This window comes from Diadema antillarum, unplaced genomic scaffold, assembly GCF_040938485.1.
Source record: "Diadema antillarum isolate AM-2024a unplaced genomic scaffold, OU_Dant_1.0 seq00001715_RagTag, whole genome shotgun sequence".
NCBI lineage: Eukaryota > Metazoa > Echinodermata > Echinoidea > Diadematoida > Diadematidae > Diadema > Diadema antillarum.
Window position 1 is genome coordinate 392,544 of NW_027272404.1, and position 23,032 is coordinate 415,575.

The window sequence follows — 23,032 nt, forward strand, 5'->3', positions numbered from 1 at the left end:
CTCTTTGCCAGCGCATACCATTGTCGTAGGGTATGCGCACGCGCGTACCAGTGGGCGCAAACCTGAACACCCATTCGATTACACGGTATTCTGAAAACTGTTTTATCTTCTGTTGTAAGGCATGCTCCGTGCAAATTTATGCTTCTGAGATAAAACAGGGTGGAAGGTGTTTTAATTCTGTTGTAACTTTCATTTTAACTTACGTGAGATAGTGAGATAATTCATTAACTCAACATTATGGTACGCGAGTTCAAAAAAAAAAAAAGATATACAAAAATGAACAATGTATGTACAGAAAGGCAAAAGATAAAGCAGTTTGACAAAATGTAAACTCATTCCACCATACAAAATTTGGTAACAGTAACATTGCAAGTACATTCGCGTAGCAAAATATGCACATACATGTGTATAATAGATAAAAACACAAACAAATGAACAGAAATGTAATCGGCACCGTCGGCAGTTTGTTTCAAGCACAAAAACACAAATTCATGAATACAAAACTTCCTATACAGCATGCCAAAGACCTTCTTTTAGAAAGTTTCCTCTGAATTATACTTAATTGATACCGGATATAAAAAAGTAAAAGTCATTTAACTTTATTTTATGGTACCATTTATGATCATTCATCTTTCAAAATATTAAACATTTTCTCTTTTTACGTGATCTCACTAACTTCACCAATGAGAATTCATTTTCAGTACCTTTGGATGTTTCAAAAAATATTTCATAAGTGCTTGTTCTACAAGAAATTTGAAAAAGCTGACATTGGATATTTAATTTTTCACAAATATCTAGATGTCAATTAATCTTTTGAATGCTGTGAGTGCCCTTAACAAACAATTAATAGTTAACAAAACACAATAAGCATGATAATTTCCTATCCCTTTAATGGACAATCCTGTGCCAAAATAAAGATAATGATAATATTAGTAGTAGTAGTAGTAGTAGTAGTAGTAGTAATAATAATAATAATAATAACAATAATAATAAGGCATTGCAAGGGCCTGTGAAGCGTATAGTTCCCCATAAACCATGAAATTCAGATTACTCTCACGAACGCCAAATATCTTATTTCTTTTAAAACAAAATTTCAAATAAAAAGACTCAATTTGAGATAGCTTTTCGAATCCCCGTACCGCACCAACTATAAGTCAAAACTGGAAAGAACGCATAATGATCAAGCTTCTGTTGTAACTTTATTTTATCTCTGGCTCTCTTTACCTGTGTATGCCATTGTTCTATTTGTGCGCACGCCAGGGAATGAGCGCTTGTTAAAACGCGCAGAGTTAAGCAAGGCGCATTTGCCCAAGGGAGAAATCTTATTGGTTAAAACATCTTAGATGCTACTTGTAACAAAATTTCCTATTGGATATGATTACTTGGGTGGGTGTGGCTTTCAGGACTTACAACACCGTTAAAACGGTTCTCAGAATACCGATTTACAACTGTTTTAGCGGTGTTATAACTCACAGACTTACACAGAGATAAAATGGTGTTCAGAATACCCCCCCCCCCCTGCTTATTACAGCCTGTGAACTTTGACCTGACATCCCTCAGTCCTTTGCCTCACTTCCTGTCACTGTTGTTTGGATTGGTATTCACTTTTGAGGTTTACAGCTAACATAATAGGGCGCTCTACATCTAATTGAGATCAAACACTGCCATATAATGCGGTCTACTTTATAGTATTGTAATGGAATCAGTTTAGAGCATTGGAGTTGGTGTCTCTGGTACGCCTGGGGCCTGTTTCACTAAGCTCTGGGATCAATCCTTGAGTTCAATTCAATTGATCCCAGGGGCAGTTTTGGGATTGATCATTCCCAAAAAGTTAGGAACTGTTTCACTAAGCAATTTGGGAATGATACGGAGCTGGGAATTGAACCCAAAGTTGGGATTGATTCAGATCTGACCCAAGTTGGGAAAGATCCATTACACTCACTGAGTTGCGCGCTTATGATTGTTACGTCATGATGGCGATGACCTCACACAGAAGCGTCATAATGGCAATGAAGTGATACAATTTGTCATGTGCTCTTATGTTACATAGAGCGAAAAGAGAGAAGAGCAAAAAAAGTACGAATGAAGGGAAGGAAGAAAGAAGGGAAAGAGAGAAAATAAAGAGGAAGAGGGTGAGGAAAATGCCATGTAGTATACCAGTAACACGCCAAGGCTAAGTGCATATATATTGCCCAGTATAATATAAAGACCATTCACAGGGTGAAATTATTAATTCAATTATGTTGAACCTCATACTAGTACAGAATTTTGTGCTAGTTGCACCTATATGCCACCTTGGGCATTTAACATACATGATGAAGTTATAGATATCAAGTGTAAAAACAGTCGTATAAACACTGCAGGAGCCAAAAAATTGGACTGACGTTTCGGTCAAAGACCTTTCTCAAGACCTTTGTCAAAGACCTTTGATAAAGGTCTTTGACCGAAACGTCAGTCCAATTTTTTGGCTCCTGCAGTGTTTATACGACTGTTTTTACACTTGATATCTATTTACTACACACCGACGCAGAACTTTCATATTTTGATATATATATATACATACATACATACATATACATATATATAATGTATCTGTTCCACTCACACTGAGACTGTAATTGCTGTCATTAATGTTTGGAACAATATTGTATTCTTTATTTGGTATATATGTTTGTTTTTTTGTTTGCCATTTTCATCTTTGTTGACATGTTTGAACATACATGTATGGATGTGTACGTATATCTATCTTTTCATCTTTAAAGCGCCTGGCCATGAGCACTGAAAGGTGGACCTGTGTGCTATATATTATATGGTTACATGTATAATATGATATATAAAATACATATCTATACACAAAATTCACTGTGCGCCAACAAAACCATCAACTACAGCACTCGAGACACTTCTGAATAAGTCAACTGTTACAAAAATATTCACAATTGATGCAATTAAATTGTGCAATGTCAAAATGCTACCGGAAAAAAAAAAAATGCAATGAATACACACTCATCATCATCTGAAAGCCTGTATTTGGGTTTCAACACCACTACATCACGTTCACACGTGAAGGGCAAATCATTCACATCTGGGTGTGTTAAAATCACATAGAAGAAACAATGGTAATTGAAGTCATGAATGAATAAGATATGAAAATCAACACCAATGAAACTTTTAATACTAGTATGCATCTTTCTTCTACATACAGTAGCTTTTCTCTTCTCTTACAACTGAAAAAATATTCAAATTCAAATCAAATTCATGGTAGAAACGTACACATTACAACATGAGACAACTCCATTCAGACATTCCCTCTTTTAAGCCTCCAACACAAGACACAAGTTTGTTTTTTTTTTCATTGTTAAAGGTCAAGAGTGAAGTAGCATATATGCATAACAAGGAGAATGGAAAGGAGAGAAAGGTAGCATATTATGCACACCAAGGAGAATGAAAATGGAGAATCATAGCAGTGCAAGAAGAGAGCAATAAGAACTAGAAATGTCGCTATGGCGACTGATGCCTCCGCCATAATGCATGATTCTCCCAATAGGTGTATAGTATAATGTCTTTACAATGTGAGATAACAGTTTCACATAACTGGCAAAATATTGAAATGACAGGTTTGTCAGAAATATCTTTAATGTTCACTTTCCTTGAACTACGTTTGCTATAATTGTCTATTAAAGAGTGCAGGTACATGTACTTGGGGAATTGAGGATTAACTGACCCTTTTATAAGTTTATGTATTGAGTAATTTTCAAGGTATAAAGAAAGACTGTAATTACAGTATAAAATAGATTTTTTTTTTTGCATTTAAACCTGGCCTTGACCCTTAACCTTTGACCTTTGACCTTCTGGCAGGAAATTTCCACGAGAATCTCCATTAGGTAATACATGTATATTAAGTTTTAAAAATAATAATGCAAGCATTGCATATATATTAGTATATGAGGGAAATAGTAAAATTATGACGAGTTGACCTTGACCTTTGACCCCTGACTATTGACTATTGACCCATGACCCCTAAATTCCCTACAAAATCCCTGCCAGTCAGTACATGTGTACCAAGTTCCATGACGATACATTGAACCATTTGTGAGAAAAGTGAAATTGTAACATTTTCACCTAATCTTTGACCTTTTGACTTTGACCTTATGCAGTAGTACATGTCTACACGAAGTTTCAAGAAAATACCTTTGGGCATTGCATGGATATGGGGAAATAGCAACATTTTTAGCATTTGACCTTGACCTTTTGACCTTTGACCTCTTGCCAATGTCACTAAAATCTACTCAACTAATTGCCATATCATACATCATCCTTGGACCAAGTTTGGTGAAAGCTGCTTCATCCAGTTTTGAGTTATCACGTAGAAAGATAAATTTTAGGATTTGACCTTGATCTTTGACCTTTGACCTCCGTCTGATTTCATTCAAAATCAATCAAGTAATTGTCCCACCATACATCATCCTTGGACAAAGTTTGGTGAAATTTGCTTGATCCAGTCTGAGTTATCACGTAAACAGATACAATTTCATGATTTGACCTTGACCTTTGACCTTTAACCTTTGGCCGATTTCACCCAAAATCTAATGAAGTAATTGCCCCATCATACTTAATACTTGGACCAAGTTTGGTAAAATTCCAGTCAATATTACTCAAGTTATCGCGTAAACGAATGCGGACGGACGTATGGATGTACAATGTACAAACGGACGGACAACCCGAAAACATAATGCCTCCGGCACCACTTCGTGGCGGAGGCATAAAAATAGATTCAAGGGAAATTGAGCAAGAAAGAGGAAGTATGATATACTTGGATTTTAGAGGGGGATGGAAGAGACTACAGATTTATAACAACTTTGACACACAATTACATAGACAAAGAAAAAATGAAGAAACAAGGACTATGACTAAAATGGCTTACTCATTGCCTTAGATGGTTTCTATTTGAATCTAGTCAGATAGAACAAATACATAACAAAGTGGCTATTTATTACGCATATAATATGATGGTTATCTTAGTAATATGACACAAATTGATTACAAATAAAAGATATCTTTTTTTAAGCTCACAAACGTTCACAATGAGATGAAATTCAATGTCGTGTCAAAAGTTAAAGAGTGAGGTTTCAAAGTAAAAGTATTCACCAGCCAAAGGTATAAGTTTCCAGGAATCTGCTTACAGCATACTCTTGTACTTGCTATTACAGTATTACGGAATGAGGGAAATCCTGGTGGGGCAACGACATATCACACAGTCTGACACCGAACAAATCACCACCACTAATCAAACTTAAAGGACAAGTCCACCTTCATATACATAAGGATGGAGAGAATGCAGCAATATTAGTAGAACACATCAGTAAAAGTTTGAGGAAAATTGGACAATCTGTTCAAAAGTTACGAATATTTTAAGTATCTGCGCAGTCACAGCTGGAAGAGAAGACTACTACAGTGTATGATGTCACATGCGTACAACTATACAAGGAAAATAAAGAGAGAATTCCACAAAACTTTACTTTTTAAATAAAGTGCAAATTTCTTCGACTTGCTACTGACATATGTTAAGGGTAATATTATTCCCCCTGCCTTCTGAAAGAGAGAAGTCGAGTGTTCTTTTGTTATGCGAGAAAAATGGAAATATGTTGAATTTTCTTTATTCTTTCTTTATATCGTTGTACTCATGTGACATCACAAGCTAAAGTAGTCTTTTCATCCAGCCATGACTGAGCAGAAACTTCAACAAGAGACCCAGGGGTCACGCGCTCACCTGAGTATCGCAATTTCACCTTCCATGCATTCTTGACCACTCTTACCTGAGAACATTGGAAACTTAGGTCTGCATATGGATCCCCCCCCCCCCCTCCCTAAACTCCAGGGTGGGGGGGGGGGGGGGGAGGCAGCCCTGGATTTGCAATGAACAAACTTGGAACTAAAGTCATCAATGTACAACTCATGGTATTAACTATGCTTTATCATTTCTGGTTCTAGAGTAGAAGATTTAAATAGTCCTTAATGTGGGGGGGGGGGGTGGGCCCCCTAGGGGCACCCCAAGAGGGACATGGTGCCCATTTGAAGGAATTGAGATTCTATCCCCCTAGTGATGCTAGCTGCTAAGTTTGGTCAAAATTCATCATGAGGTTTTCAATAAGAAGATGAACATGTACCAATGCAGCCCCCATTACAACTGTAGGACTTCTCTCCATCCCCTCTTCTGGGTGCATGAAAGAATCCCTTCAAAATTTGACAGATTGTGAAACCTTTTTAATCCCTTTCTGAAATATTATTCAAAACTGATTAGTTTGTTTGGTTGGTCAAAGTAGACTCATAACAGAACTCTGATCAATTGGTTCAGTTCATGTTCTCTGCTTTACCATGTATTATGTTTTGTCGACCCTATAGTCTGTGCAAAATGCAAACTTTGGGATTGAATGAGCATAGATTCTGTGTACCGGTACGTGATTTTGTTGCAAACATTTTAACATAACTTAGCCATGTCCTGCCCCCATACATGTATCTGGTTGCTAAGCGAGCGTACACTGACAACCATGTCTGTAATTATAAGTTTTTGCGTGTTTTAGCCTACTGTTCCATAGGACCTAATAGAGGATGAAATGGGGGTGTCTTGGCTGCAACGTAATGCAAAATAGTAAGTAAATACGGCCGTTAATGGCCCTGAAATGTTTTTTTTTTTAATTATTTGCTTTATTTTTTATGTGACATACATGTAAGCATCAAACCATAGATGTAATAGAGATAACTGGAAAAAAAGACCTTTTTCAAAGATGTACCATCTCATACTTTGCGTCATTTTGATCCAACTTCAAACAAGTTTTGCCTCTAGTATCACCTCTATCATAATATCAATCTTCAAACTCAACATTCTTATATCATGGAAATGTAGTGAAATGTGAAACTCCTATGTGTACCTATTTTGTACTATACTTCCGCATATCGAGTACCCAAAGTGTATAAGAGGGTACTATAGTCCTGAATCTGTGTAGTGGTTGGTCGGGCGTTCGGGCGGTTCGTCTCAAAGTTTGCGTCGCGATATTTTGGATTTTTTTTATCCGTTCTGAATTAATTATGATGAAATCTGGCGTATATGGTGATATTGAGTGATTATTTTCACAAGTTTGAAGTAAGTGAATATAAATTTAGTGTATGAAATTGAGACGTGTGTATTTGTAGGATATGGTTCTCGTGTGTGTTTGTTGGAGAAAGCATCGCCATGGTAATTTAATTTTCCTAAAATTTTGTGGGGTGAATATTTCCACAATATTTAAGAAATATTACTTTTAATTTGGAATGCGCAATGATTTATATGTGTATTTATGTAAGACACACTTTGTGTTATTTTCGTAAGGTGCTGCCATGGCAGCGGTATACAACTGTAACTATAATTGGAATATTTTTTTTTTTGGAGTGAATTAGAAAAAAACATAATTGGGATATGTAGGTGATATACTGTTTGGTGAATATAATGATGATGCAGGAAACGATAGTAATGAATATACGATTATGTGTTGAATAATTGTATAAAAGTGACATATATTAATAGTTTTTGTATAGTTGTATTAAACGTGGATCGGGTTAATGTATTATGGTGTTATGGTACATACAGCTGTATGCCAGGGCTCGACATTCACCTGTACTTAATATTTCTTTTTCTATATAATTAGTAGGACCGATTTAGTTTTTCTTGATATTTTTTTTTCGGGCCACCAGATTTTACTTTCAAGCCACCAAAAAATAAAAATTCAATCCGATCGGGCCGCCAAAAATAAAAGTTAGTGTGGAGCCCTGTATATGCTATATATTGTATGTTAGTATGAGTTAGTTTCATTCGCATTCTGTGATATATCTGTGGTGTACCTGTGATGTATCTAATGTTTATTTTGCTGTGATATCCGATGTACAAAGAATTTCCAGAGTGAGCAATAAATCAGTAAATCAATCAGTCAATCAATGTTATCAATCGATCAATCAAATTAACAAGAATAGAGTTAGTGCGTTTGCAATAAAACTCATAATCATGTTAACGCTTAGGCAGATTTGCTGTTTTTATCGGAAGTTTAAATATTCATATTCTCCATCCTGTAATGCTATTGTTTTATTTAGCCATAGAATTATGTTTCTGAAGATATTTTATACTCTTTTATTTGTTATTGCCATTTTTGTGCTATTTTGTGGCCTGTTTGATGTCTTTTGCATTGATTTATTCACTGGTTTCGCCGTCCCTGATTCACCCGATACTTCGTCACTTGAATGACACTTTTTACGTGTAGAGAGAGAGAGAGAATTCAAAGTTCAATTGTGGGTTTATGACATCACCTCCGGACCGTGTAGTCGCGTTAAACGATCAGCCTTATGTCAAGGATTATCTGTATTAAATTGTGATTATTTTACCCCTCCTTACCCGACCCTTCGTATATTAGGGCACCTAATCTACGAAATGTCGGGTAACGCGACCACCCGACGCGAACGCGAACACCCGAAGGAACGAAGTAAGCGGACGACGCACGACGGACGCCGGACGAAGAGCGACTGCAATAGCTCACTTGAGCCTTCGGCTCAGGTGAGCTAAAAATTCATAACTTTTTAACGGATTGTCCAATTTTGCCCAAACTCTCACTGATGTATTCTACTCATATTGCTGCATTCACTCAACCCACATGTCTATGAAGGTGAACTTGTCCTTTAAAGTAATGAAAACTTTATTCTTCCCTTGCTTCCTCAGACGGCATGGTCCCAGCTTCGAGCCATCTTGACTTCCACTGTGGGCAGAACAGGCCACACCCACTTTGTACAAATGCATATTCATGACACTATTAACACATTTACAGTAAAATATTTATACAATAATGCCTAAACTTTCTTGCTAAATGACTTTTGAAAGAATGCCATTGTTGTTAAATACACAGGGAGATCAAAATCAAAAGTAACTTTTTATTCCCTTATCACCTCTGAATCAACTGTTGTCGTATTCGTGTGGACTTGTTATGTGGAAGTTGGAGATGATGAATAAATTGTTACATTACTGTTGGCTCGGCTTATTCATAAATTGCAGGACAGAATGATGCCGCAGTTGCAGATCCCCCTAGTTTATACACAAATCCCTCTTAAAAGAAAATGGTGACTCTGCCATGTAATGTGGCTACAGCCAAGATCTACAACAAAGATGACCATGATGATGAGGAAACAGCATAGCGCCATTTATGTGTAGAAACATTCAACGGCGCCCAGCTCCCAGAATGTATCACACGTCATTCACAAAGTTGCTTGAAAAGATAAGGGTTCAGTTGAACAGATTTGAAAGCTCAACTTGAAGACAAGATCATCTGTAGCTACAATGCTTGGACAAGACAGTCCCCTAGCTGTTCTCCACGGCTGCATGTAAGAAGGAATAGGGTTTCATATCCTCCAATAGAAAGGACGAAGGCTGTGACTGTAGATGTTCCTTGTTGACGACACATAACGAATAAAACTCAGCAATTATCCCTTCCTGAGGTAAAACAAAGCATATAAAATAAAAAGAGAAACATTGAAGACGTCTTGAACCACCAAATGGTTTTGTTACTGTTATTTTTTTTTTCCTTTCACATTAATTCTGTAATGACTCATACCATAACTTGATGGACTCTCAAAGCTGGTCACATTTAAAAGCAAAAGATTATTTTGCAAATAAAAAAAAGACATGGGCATGTGGGGGGTAGCATAGGTCTGTATTACACTGAAGCTACAGATCACATTGCATCTCTAGCCCAAGTAATGCTATTTTTCATTTTGATATCTAGCTTAATTCAAGACAAAGTCATGTTGCAAATAGATGTCACTCTGCCAATTAATGAAGTCAAATCTCTCAGGACTTAATAAAAACAAAATGATGGGCAATGGTGATTACTTTAACCCGTTGAGGACGGACTGATTTTGCTACAACATGTATTTCCCATAGACACCTGCCCGAGTATACTCGGGACTCGTCCTCAACGGGTTAAAGTTAAATATTACACTACTTGCATTTTTGGGTCTCAATACCAACACTTGCATTGGCCATTATTTGACTTAATGGGACTGTACAGTAGTGGTTGAGGTGGGGATTCATGTTTTGAACATTCCTAAGTGAGATAATGAGAAACCTCGTATGAAATATGAAAGAGCATGTAATTTTAAGAAGGATTCAACGTTTATTTGATGAAAAAATGTTTTTCAAATGGCTGAGATATCAAAAAAAAAAATGATAATAATAAAAGGCGACAGGCCACGCCTTTTATTGGGATCTCTTTGTTTCACCTTGTTTTTGGATATCTCAGCCATTTTAAAAACAGATTTTCATCAAATAAACTTTTGATACCCCTTAGAATCTCATGGAGTGGTTTCTGAATATCTCACAAAACGTTAAAGGACAAGTTCACCTTCATAGACATGTGGGTTTAGTGAAAGCAGCAATATTAGTAGAAAACATAGTGAGAGTTTGAGGAAAATCGGACAATCCGTTCAAAAGTTATGAATTTTTGAAGTTCTGCTCAGTCATGACTGGATGAGTTCTAGACAACTATAGCTTGTGATGTCACATGTGTACAACCATATAAAGAAAGAATAAAGAAAATTCAACATATTTCTAATTTTCTCGCATAACGAAAGAACACTTGACTTCTCTCTTTCAGAAGGCAGGGGGAATAGTATTACCCTTAAATACGTCAGTAACAAGTCAAAGAAATGTGCGCTTTATTCAAAAAGTAAAGTTTTGTGAAATTCTCTTTTAATTTTTTCCTTATATCGTTGTACGCATGTGACATCATACACTGTAGTAGTCTTCTCATCCAGCAGTAACTGCACAGGTACTTACAAAATTAATAACTTTTGAACAGATTGTCTGATTTTCCTCAAACTTTCACTGATGTGTTCTACTAATATTGCTGCATTCTCTCAGTCCTTGTGTAAATGAAGGTGGACTTGTCCTTTAAATGCTAAATCCTCACCTCGACCAGAACTGTACACACCTTTAAAATCAACTTTGGTTTTGAAAGAGCTTTCTGTAACATTCAGGGATTTGGATTCATGACATATCTCATGCCATTTATTGATCTTGATTTGCCAATGCTGGATCACATAATACCAACTAAAAGTATCTGACGATCCTTTACAGAGAAGAAGAAAAAGAAGAATTTATATTTCTCTGAGGGAGGCAGATTTAAGACGCTAGAAGAAATGAATTCAAGGAAATTTCACACTTGGTATCACGAAAATAAGCATTCAAAGTACATGGTCTCATCATAGGATAAAAATGTACATAGGTATTGTGATTAGAAAAACCACTACCACCACATCCCCATTATTTGATGATTTTTTTTTTCCCTCCCACAATAGTATGATTGAGTCTAAAACTGGGTATAGATAATAAATTGAAAAACCTTTTGAATAATGAGCTTTCAGAAAATTTAAAGAAATGAAACTTACACCTTTCCAGTCAATCAATGAGCTCAAAGCCTGGTCAGAAATTCACCTCTCTCATAAGGTTTGCACAGTCCTCTTGTCCACTGTGTAGAAGAGTGCATCACATTCAGAGCCAGTCCCTTCTGATAACAGAATAAAGCAGATTACAAAGTTTAACTATACAAGTCTGTAGAAATATGCTATGACAAGTAAAATATCTCAACCTCTAATCTTTTCTCAAATTTGTCTGTCATTACTCAACCTAGCGGGAAAAGGAAGTGTCACTGACTTGCATTTGTGCCTTGTACTTTCATACCCATGTACAGATATTCTGATCTTACTGTAATACCAAATTGTATGAAAATGGCAGGAAATACTACCAGCTCTTTTCCAATCACTCACGTAAGTTGGAACCAACTCGGTAAAGGAAATTGTTGATATTGACATTGACTTGCACATGGTTACTGCAAAAACCTCGCTCTTCGCAGCATACGCTGCGCTGCTGCCTACGCCATCTTACCTAAAGTACAGGTAACCTACACAATGAGGGATGCAAATTGAAATAGGCTATGGTGTAATATGAATTAACTTTGGTGCAGTCTGGTACAATTTGTTGTACCCCCCCCCCCCAAAAAAAAAAAAAAATGCACAGCAGTTCAATGCAAAAATATAACCACACGTAAAAGCATGGAATTACGTCTTTACGCATACCCGGTTGTCAAATTTAGGACAGTGTTTTAGTCGAATTATGGACGGCTTGTTCCTACAAAACAGTAGTGGAACTTGATATAACATCCGTATAGAGCTCTAGGGTCTAGTAAACATGCAACCATGGATACCAAGTACTAAGCACCAAAAACAAAATCAGACAAAGATATAGAGGTCTCTCATGGAAGCAGCATGCTACGTTGCCATTACTGCGTATCTAGTTCTCGACTAATCTAATGTTAGATCTATGTGTTACTAACGTTAGATATCTAATGATACTGACGTTAGCTAAGTAGTAGTAGACCTATATCTATAAATAATGGAATCTACTGCACTGTAGACTGCACTCGAATTGAACAGTACAGAGTCTAGGTCTAGACAAGAGAGACTCAATTGTTATTGTGTTGAAGAGTAGAGGTCTAACAATGTTACGTAGGGGCCTAGAGGGTCTAGAGATTAGTAGAGTTTCTAGGCAGAAAAAGCTGTCTGTCCGGAGGGGCTCAAATTGGAATTTTAAATAGACAGCCTACGCGATCGCTTAGCGGCGTCTGCGATATTGCCGACATTTCACAAATTATTCGAAGCTCACTTAATCGAAATCTTATCAGTGACAAGTTGTAACTAATCTATCATATTCTAGGTCTACAGTCATGAGTCTACAAGCATGAACAAAGCAAGGTGGAGCTAGATGTGGATTACCGGTACCGTATCAGTGGCAGATGGAGACTGACATACGTGTGCATAATTACACACATGGGACTAAGCAAATCACGATTGTTGCAATTAACATGTTCAATACAAACAGAGTAAAGAAATCGTTGGGCACTGCTTCCTTATGACTGCCAGAACAGACTTGAAATGGCATCAGCCATGGAAATGGCATCAGCCATGGAAATGGCAATAAACATGTCATTCGAAGATGAAATTTGTGTACTGAAAATGACATTTGACCACGAAATATTAATTTCAATGTTTCTTTACCTTACCTTCTGTTTGGTTGTCATTGCCGCGTTTCTCTCCTTTAGCTCTCACTATCGATCACAGCCTCGTTCACTATGATTAAATCAGTCGAACTCAATTAATTATCGTTCCCAACCAAAGATTGATTTAGTGAAACGGGTCACAAGAGTCGTTCCCAGGATGGTATCAATCCCAGAGTTGGGATCGGCCTTGGGTTGGATCGATTTCCCATGTTAGTGAAACAGGCCCCTGGTTAGGACGTAGGGGGCGTGCGGTGACCCCATGGCCGTATGAGTTCCAGTGGGGGGTCACGGGTCGCATGTGGGCATACTCTCGCTCGGGTAGTAGGAGCGAGGAGTGGTGAGCTGATGCTCGGCAGGGGCGGACGTGTCCTCGGTGTCTCCCTGTGGTTTTGTAGTGCATTGTATGCTAAAGTCTTGTATACGCTGGGTGTATCGGCCGTTCATGCAGCAAGTGCAGTAAGGGTTGTGCATCGTGTCAGGCGACGAGCGCTGACGGGTCGCCGGATTGGCGAGTATGGTAATAAAGTTTCTCCTTCGCACGCAGTTCGATCTAGTCATCTCGGTGAATTATTGATGCTGTCTCGGCATGATAATGCGATGTGATGTGATCATTGTGAGTTTGAGTGAGGTGTCCGCAAACTTACCCAAACTAGAATTATCACTGGAGGTGATTAATACCCCCGCCCCTAGTGTTGCTTTATAGTATGTGATGTCATGAGGGCAATGACGTTAATACCAAATTTGTGCACTTGTCGAATTGGAAACAGAATAATTTTAGTTTACTGTAAAATTACAGAGTTGACACTGAGTATAAAACTTACAGCAAATGGAAACATGCTTTCCCCTAGCATCACTACACTTAAAGACCATCATACACACCAAATGTGACCTTCATAGCTTGAATAATTTATTTTGATACGAAAATGAGTGGTTACCATGGCAACACATTTTCCTTAAACTAACACATTGGTGTCTTGCAAGACTACACTTCTAGATCATGATACATACTAAATTTGACTTTAATTGCTTGAATGATGGAAAAGTTATTCGATCTGCAAGGTTTTGGTAAAATTGTAGTTACCATGGCAACAGTTTGTGTGACAAACACAAAAATTATGTGTTTCACATCTATACCTCAGGGCCATAATGCCTACCAAATTTGGTTTCAATTGCTTGAAAACTGTGGAAGAAGTTCACGCAACAGGATTAAAAAAAAAATGCAGTTACCATGGCAATGCATTGTCCGATACAAATACAAAGGACATTTTGCAAAACTACACTTACACATATGGTGTAAAGAGCATCATACACAGCACATTTCACCTTCATAGATTAAATGGTTCAATTTGATACAATAATGAGTGATTACTATGGCAACACATCTTTCTTATATTAACACATTAGTGTCTTGCATAACTACACCTTCCAATCATCATACTTACTAAATTTGACCTAAAACTGCTTGAATGATGTGGAAGGTATTCAATCCACAAGGTTTTGGTAAAATTATGGTTACCATGGCAATGCTTTGCCCGACAAACACAAAAATTATGTGTTCCACATCTATGCCTCAAGGCCATAATGCCTACCAAATTTGATTTCAATTGCTTCAAAACTGTGGAAGTTGTTCACTCCACAAGATTTTGAAGAAAATATGTGGTTACCATGGCAACGCTTTGTCAAGTACAAACACAAAGAGTGTCTTGCATAACTACACATGTAGATCATCATAGATACCAATTTTGAAATTGATTGTTTAAATACTATGGAAATTATTCAATCCACAAGGTTTTGGTAAAATTATGGTTACCATGGCAACGCATTGTCCGACAAACACAAAAAACATGTCTTGCACATCTATACTTCAATATCATCATTTATCCTAAGCCCACCCAACCGACCAACATCACGGTGATTCATATATATACCCCCTTCACACTATTAGTGGTGGGGGTATGAAAAGATCCCACACAATAACTGGAGAAATCCGGAACCTTATATTACGTATTATCCATACAGAGGATTTTTAGAGCCCAAATACAAGTGTTATTTTGTCGACGCACCTCATAACCTCCGACCCACTTAAAGAGTTTGTTGAACTCGACCAATATTTTTTGCCGAGGCCACCAATATTTAAAATATTGGACGGCAAGAGGGGGATTCCCCAAAGTTTTTTATAAACTGCACCGTAATTGGTTGAGATATACACGAGATGACCTGAAATATGAAGTAAAAACGTCTCTGATTGGTCAATCACGAATTAACTAAAATATCGTTTCTTCTAAAATTCTGTGTTTATGCAAACAAATTTCATATATCAATAAGCTGAAATTGTTTTTCATACAATTTTTCAAAATGTCACTTTCATAACAGGAAATTAAATTTAGGTTTGATGAAAACAAGTTGCATTTTTTGTGCATGCAGGCGACAGTATGACGATTGATCAGCTCAGCGCTACACTGCTAGATACAGTAGCCCGCGCGCGATATACATATAGCCGGCAGCTGCCGCTTGCATTTGCATGCATGTTACAGTACAAAGTACATTACGTGTTTAGTACTTCTACTAGTACCAAGTACAGTAGGACTACAGTACTAGTAATTTGATCTTTCACGATCTACGGTAAATGTGACGTGAATTGTGTCTCAGATCTCGGATACAAATACATCTAATTCTGGTCTAAACTCGGCCTAATAGCAACATGATGGCTACCTTGGATACATAAATCACTGTTTTATCGAGGACTGAATTGGATTAACTTGCACTGAAGAGTGTACATGTACCATACCCCATGTCAGGATCAAGTAGTGAACACAAGTACAGTAGGAGACCATACGGCACTCGGAGACAGAAAGGGTAGGCCTAAGTGAAAACATTCGTTGCTAAAATCCTCTGTATGATAATAATGATAATATTGGATGTCCTATTTTCGGTTAATACAAGGATTAATTGGACTCGCTAAGCAAAATATTGGACTCATCTTCGACTCGTCCAATATTTGTGCATAGCTCGTCCAATATTTCCTTGTATTAATCTCAAGGCCATCCAATATTATATATCATCTACTGGTAAAAGTGAAAAATTTCGCGGTGTTGAAAATTTCGCGGTGTTTAAATTTTCGCGCATTTTGCGCAACCACAAACTAGCATGAAAATAAAAGCACACAAATATTTTTGCGTGCCATTTGTTCCAGTAGTTGATGTCTTGATTCCGCGGAATTAAAAACATGCAAAACTCTTCTTACCCGGCCAAGCGCGAAAAATTAGTCACATGAAAATATCCACTTTTACAGTATAAGGTTTATGAGTGAGACCACCCTTGTCCACAGTAATCAATTTCCATTCAATATTTCTTCATATTTGTAAGCATTAAAACCTTATAAGTTATCTCATATCATTGGAAAGCTTACATAAAGACAGAATATTTTTCATCAGTGGTTTCTCTTCAGTGATATGATTATTCATAAAAATGTATTTCATACATAAGTATTCATATCATAGTACGTTACATAATTCATCACATGACGCTGATCTACATCTTATATTGATCAAAGAATGTTACTTTCTCTTCCAATTAGAGTTTTCTATAGTTTTCTTCTCAGAAGTGTACATGTACTTAGGTAACATCACCTTAAATTTGATACAGCACAGTTTAGTGAACACACGATGCCTCCAGGGGGCAACAATTTGAGATCCTACCCCCCCCCCCCTTTCCCCATGCTACCTGCCTTTGGTGAAAATCTGTCACAGGGTTTTCAAGAAGATGAAAATGTAAAAGAGTTCATGCACCACGGACGACGGATGTCACACGACACAGGACGGAGGACACCGCACAATTTGTGATTGCAATAGCTCACTTGATTCTTTGGCTCAGGTGAGCTTAAAAGTTAAAATGCATGTTTACATTTTAGCAGTTGGGTCAATGCACATATTTATTGTATGATTTGAATAAAAATGCTACTGCCATGACAACAGATACATGTACTATATTGACATTAAAAAAAAAGTGTCTTGCACGATATCCTATAGCAATCATATGTCCCACGTTCTGACTAAAATGCTTTAAAACTGAGAGAGTAGTTCGATCCACGACATTTTGTATGATTTTTATAATTTGCCAATACCATGGCAATGCTTGTGTTAAACTTGATACTAAAAAAAACTAGAAATGTCGCTACAGCGACTGGTATGCCTCCGCCGTAATGCATGGTTCTCCTAATAGGTCTATAGTACATGTGGACAATGTGTGATTACATTTTCACAAAATTGGCAAAATATTAAAATGATAAGTTTGTCACAAATGTGTTATATGCTCACCTTCCTTGACCTAGGTTTCATTGGATGAATAGGAGAGCATGTATTTGGAGATTTAAGAACTTTAACTTGACTTTGATCCATTCATAAGTTTATGCACAGAGTAATTTTCAAGGTATGGAGAAAAGGTGCAATTTCTGTATTGAATAGTAAATTGTTGCCATTTTCATCTGGCCTTTGACCCTAAAATTCATATTAAGATAATCACTGTCAGACAGAACATGCATAAATATGTACTAAGTTTCAAGATAACTTGAACCATTTTCTAGATAGTATTATGGAGAAAACAGTTCGTTCAGCACTTTCACTTGATCTTTGACCTTTGAGGCAAAAAAAAAGAGAAAAGAAACTTAACAGAGAATCTCTTGGGTTATATATAATGCATACACCAAGTGTAAAAAAATAATAATTCTGCTGGCATTACATAAATATGAGGGAAATAGTAAAATTTTGAAGTGTTGCCCTTGACCTTTGACCTCATGAACCCTAAATTCTCTAGATAATCATTGTCAGTCAGTACATGTACTATGTTCCATGAAGATACCTTGAACAATTTCCAAGGTACAGAGAAAAAAGTGAAATTTTAATATGTCTACTTGACCTTTTGACCTTTGACCTTTGACCTCATGACCCCAAAACTTTCACCAGAGAATCTTAATTGGGTATAACATGTATACACAAAGTTTCAAGAAAATATCTTCAGGCAATGCATAGATATGGAGGAAATAGTGAAATTTTATGTATTTGACCTTGACCTTTTGACCTTTGACCTTGAGCATGTGCACCCAAAAGTTGATAGGCACAACTTCACCCCCACAGTACACATACATGCCAAGTTTCATTAGGATACATCAAAAGGTTTTATAGTTACGCTTGCCACAAAATTCATTACAGACGGACGGAAGGACAGACGGACAACCCGAAAACATAATGCCTCCGGCACCACTTCGTGGCGGAGGCATAAAACAGAAATTATGTCACTATGGCGACTGGTATGCTTCCGCCATTATGCAAGGTTCTCCTAATAGGTCTATAGTACAATGTCTTGACAATGTGTGATGACAGTTTCATATAACTGCAAAATACTACAAGGCAAGTGCCAAAATGTGTCTCACCCATTCGGGTAGAAGAAATTAATGTTTTTCTAACTCCCAGAAGTTCATTGACCCCACCTATGACCTTTGACCTTGTAGTGACCTTCACTCCCCAAGGGACATTCACCAGCCAAGTTTGGTCACAAACGGAGATATGGATCAAAAGTTATGAGCCATAATCGAAATGCGCCGTAAAAACTGAACATTGGGCCCTAAAGTTCATTGACCCCTGCCTGTGACCTTTGACTTTGAGGTGACCTTCATGTTTGGTGACATGTGTAACTTTGTATAACCACTCTCCCCTTCAAGTTTAAGAAATTTACGTCCTCAGTAGAGAGTAATTCAAGTTTTTGTAGCGTTACAGACGGACGGACGGACGACGGACGGACAGACGCCACAGGTGATCCCTTTGTTTCCCCTCACCTCCGATAAAAATGACAGATTTGTCACAAATGTGTTGAATATTCACTTTCCTTGAACTAGGTTTAATTGGATGAATGGCTACACTGTATATTGCCTATTAGAGAGCAGGTATTTGGGGATTTTGAGGATTGACTTTTACTTGACTTTTGACCCTTTCATAAGTCTATGCATTGAGTAATTTTCAAGGTATGGGGAAAAAGTGTGATTTCAGTAAATGATAAAATTTTAGCATTTTAACCTGGCTTTTGACCCTGGCTCTCTGACCCTATAACCCTAAAATTCCGAAGAGAATCACGGTAAGGCCAAAAAAAAAAAAAAATTGTTGCATTGGCTAACATGAGATTTTCAAATAGGGTCGGTCGGGCGGATTTTTTTTTTTTTTTTTTTTTTTTTTTTTTTGCTACCTGCATTTTACGTGTAAAACTCGTGCTCAGCTCAGTAAACAGTTACAACTGCTGCACCGAATGTGCTGTGTTCATCTATTCTACAAATCATTTATGAGGCTGATATTACTGGAATTATACCCCTTCACAGAATTTAAAGATGTTGAAATCCCTATCCTGAATGTTTTTCACTTCATATTTTACTATTTTGACTTAGATAAGATAGATGCAAATTGACCCATATGTACGATCTTTTCATAGCACACGGCGATCTCTATTACAGTCCCACATACACAGATTCGTGTAAGATCTCCACACAAGAAACCTATGGCAAAAACTGTGCACAATACATCGCAGTCTGAATGCTACGTATACACTGAATAAATCTTGTTAGAGTACGTGTCCGTGTTGGAAACAGATGACGTACTGATCAAGGAAGGCTTATGCGAGGCGCTAGATCTCTCCCTCGTGTATCCGATATCCCCAGAGCCGTTTCCACTTCCGGGTTTGTGCGATCGCGATCGCAATCAACAAGATATTTGATATCGATAGCAAAAAAAAAATAATAAAAAAACATGGGGTCGGCAGAATTTTTAGGGTCGGGCGGGTTACGCCAATGCAACAATTTTTTTTTTTTTTTTGGCCTAAGGTAGAACATATTTAAGTTTCATGATGATACCTTTCGTCACTTTCGAGGTACGGAGGAAGAAGTGGAATTTTGCACTATCACTTGACCTTTTGGCAAGAAATTTCTCAGAGAATAGATCTATTGGGTAATACATGTACAGTATATAAAAGAAACCAAACCCAAAGAGAAATGTGGATTGAGTGAAAGCAGCAACATTAGTAGAGCATATCAGTGAAAGTTCAAGGAAAATCAGACAATTGATGCAAGAGAAATGAATTTTGAAAGCTTTGGTATTGGAACCACTGGATAAGGAGACTACTTGAGTTGATGACATGTGTGGACAATATAAAGAAAATATTTAAAGAAAATTCAACATGCAGCGGATTGCTTTCACTTTTCTAGCACAATGAGAGAGCACTTGACTAACCACTTTTAGAAAGCAGGGGAATAATTACTACCCTTTCCATATAATATGTCAGTATCAAGTTGATGGAATGTGTAATTTTCATGAAAAATTTTCGTGCAATTCTCTTTATATTTTCTTTATATTGATGTCCACACATGATGTCATGAACTCTAGTAGTCTCCTTATCAAGTCATTACAACACCAAAACTTCAAAAATTAGTAACTTTTGCATCGATTGTCCAATTTCCTCAAACTTTCACTGATGTGTTCTACTAATGTTGAGCTGCTTTCACTCAATCCGCATTGCTCTATGGGTTTTGGTCTCCTGTAAGTTTCAAGAAAAATCCTGCAGGTATTGCATAAATATGAGGGAAAAAGTGAACTTTCCAGGAGTTGACCTTTGACCCATGACCCCCACATTCCCTACATAATCACTGCCAATCAGTAAACGCATATCAACAAAGTTCCATCAAGATCTCTTGAACCATTTCCGAGATATGAAAAAAAAAAGTGAAATTTTAACATTTTCACTTGACCTTTGACCTCATGACTCAAAACATTCTCTGGAGAATCTTTATTTGGTAGTACATGTAAACACCAAGTTTCAAGACAAGAGACCCGCGGGTCTAGCGCTCACCTGAGTATCGCAAGTTCACCTTTCACGCAGTCACTAATCTAAATCATTCACAGCTCTACCAAAATTTGACTGGGCATTCTCAAGTAGAAGATGAAAATGTATAATAAGGGCCCAAATCTGTTAAGATTCCTTAATTTGGGGGGGATTGGGGCCCCCTGGGGCCCTCTGGGTGGGGCATGGTGCCCATTTTGATAAATTGAGATCCTCACCCCCTAGGGATGCTACCTGCCAAGTTTGATGAAAATCCGTCATGAGGTTTTCAGGAAGAAGATGAAAATGTACAATTCAGGCCCCCATTTGGATCTCGCCATCCCTCCCCCTGCCCCTAAGAGGGGCATCCCTGGATCTGCTATGAACAAACTTGAAACTACAGTCATTAATGTACTCACTCATAGTATTATCTTAGCTCTATCACTTGAACTGATTCTAGAGAAGATTTTTAAAGATTCCTTCATTTGGGAGGTTTGGGCCCCTTGGGGCCCTTCAGGTGGGACACGGTGCCCATTTGAACAGATTGAGATCCTATGCCCCTAGGGATACTACCTGCCAAGTTTGGTGAAAATTGGTCATGGGGTTCTCAAGAAGAAGATGAAAATGTACAATTTAGGCCCCATTAGGACCCCTCCCCACTCCCCTCCCCTGGGTCCCAAGGGGGGCACCCCTGATTCCGCCATGAACAAACTTGAAATTACAGTCATCAATGCACTAAGTCATAGTATTAACTTAGCTCTATCACTTCTGGTTCTAGAGAAGAAGATTTTTAAAGATTCAAATTTGGGGGGTTTGGGCCCCCTGGGGGCCCCTTGGGTGGAGCATGGTGCCCATTTTAACAAATTTAGTTCCTAACCCCCTAGGGATGCTACCTGCCAAGTTTGGTGAATATCGGTCATGGGGTTTTCAAGAAGATGAAAATGTAAAAAGTTTACGCACGACGGACGCCGGACGAAGAACGATCGCAATAGCTCACTTGAGCCTTTGGCTCAGGTGAGCTAAAAAAAAAACTTCAGGCATTGCATAGATATGGGAGAAATAGTGAAATTTGAGCATTGATCTTTGACCTTAATGTGCACCCAAAAGTTGGTAGTTGCACAACTTCGCCCGCTCATACATTATACAGGCCAAGTTCCATTAGGATACCTCAAACCGTTTTTTAGTTATGCTGTCCACAAAATTGATTAAGGACGGACAGAGGGACGGAAGGACGGACAACCCGAAAACATAATGCCTCTGGTGACACTTTGTGGCGGGGACATGAAAAAACAGATTGCACATCTATGTGTGATAGTGGTCACACATGCCAAAGTTCAGGTCAATTGCTCAAAACATGAAGGAGTAATTCAAATCATATGATTATGAAACCGAGTGACAGACCGACCAACCAACTGCTTAGCCACCTAACCTCATGATTCCTATATCCCCATACACACTATGATTTGGTGGGAGTATAAAAATCTGTCAAACCACTTTCCACTGTCTTCACCCCTCTTCTTTTATAATCTCTTTGAATATCATAATTGTCAGTTCACATGTTATAATAAAAGATGTACAATTTGTACGTGTACCTCGACCTTTAACAAAGGACAATACTGTTAGGGCAATAGGTGCAAAATACAGAATTTTCAATACTCACCCATAAGGTATCTGAAAGCTGAATCTCAATTCATGATGTCCTGCCCGCAATATTGGATTACTGCCACCTTCATCTTCATCTGCACATCAAAAACATTAAACACTTCAAAGTTCTTCTTCTAAGATACTGAATTATCCTGCTATTTGCTTTTAGTATCATTTACTCAAATACTATACAGCTGAGAAGTGCTTGAGATGTATCACAGGTGATTTAAATGTGATATTTTTCTTACAGGGATTAAAGAGCAAAGCTCCAGTTCAAGTGATGTGTTTCTAAAGGAAACCAAAACCCAAATATTTATATGTGGATTTAGTGAAAGTAGCAATATTAGTAGAACACATCAGTGAAAGTTTAAGGTAAAAGGACTGTCACAGAGGGATGAATGTTGGGA

The 23,032-nt window shown here is 37.7% G+C and overlaps 1 protein-coding gene across 1 annotated transcript in view; it reads right to left on the minus strand.

The window, feature by feature from the left end:
• The window catches only part of LOC139711862 (arrestin domain-containing protein 3-like), a 144,972-nt gene that overhangs the window by 86,975 nt on the left and 34,965 nt on the right, over positions 1–23,032 (minus strand). Inside the window, exon 3 of the mRNA XM_071623712.1 lies at positions 22,642–22,720. Within this exon, the coding sequence (XP_071479813.1) occupies positions 22,642–22,720 (79 nt within the window). The remainder of the gene's footprint in view (positions 1–22,641; positions 22,721–23,032) is intronic.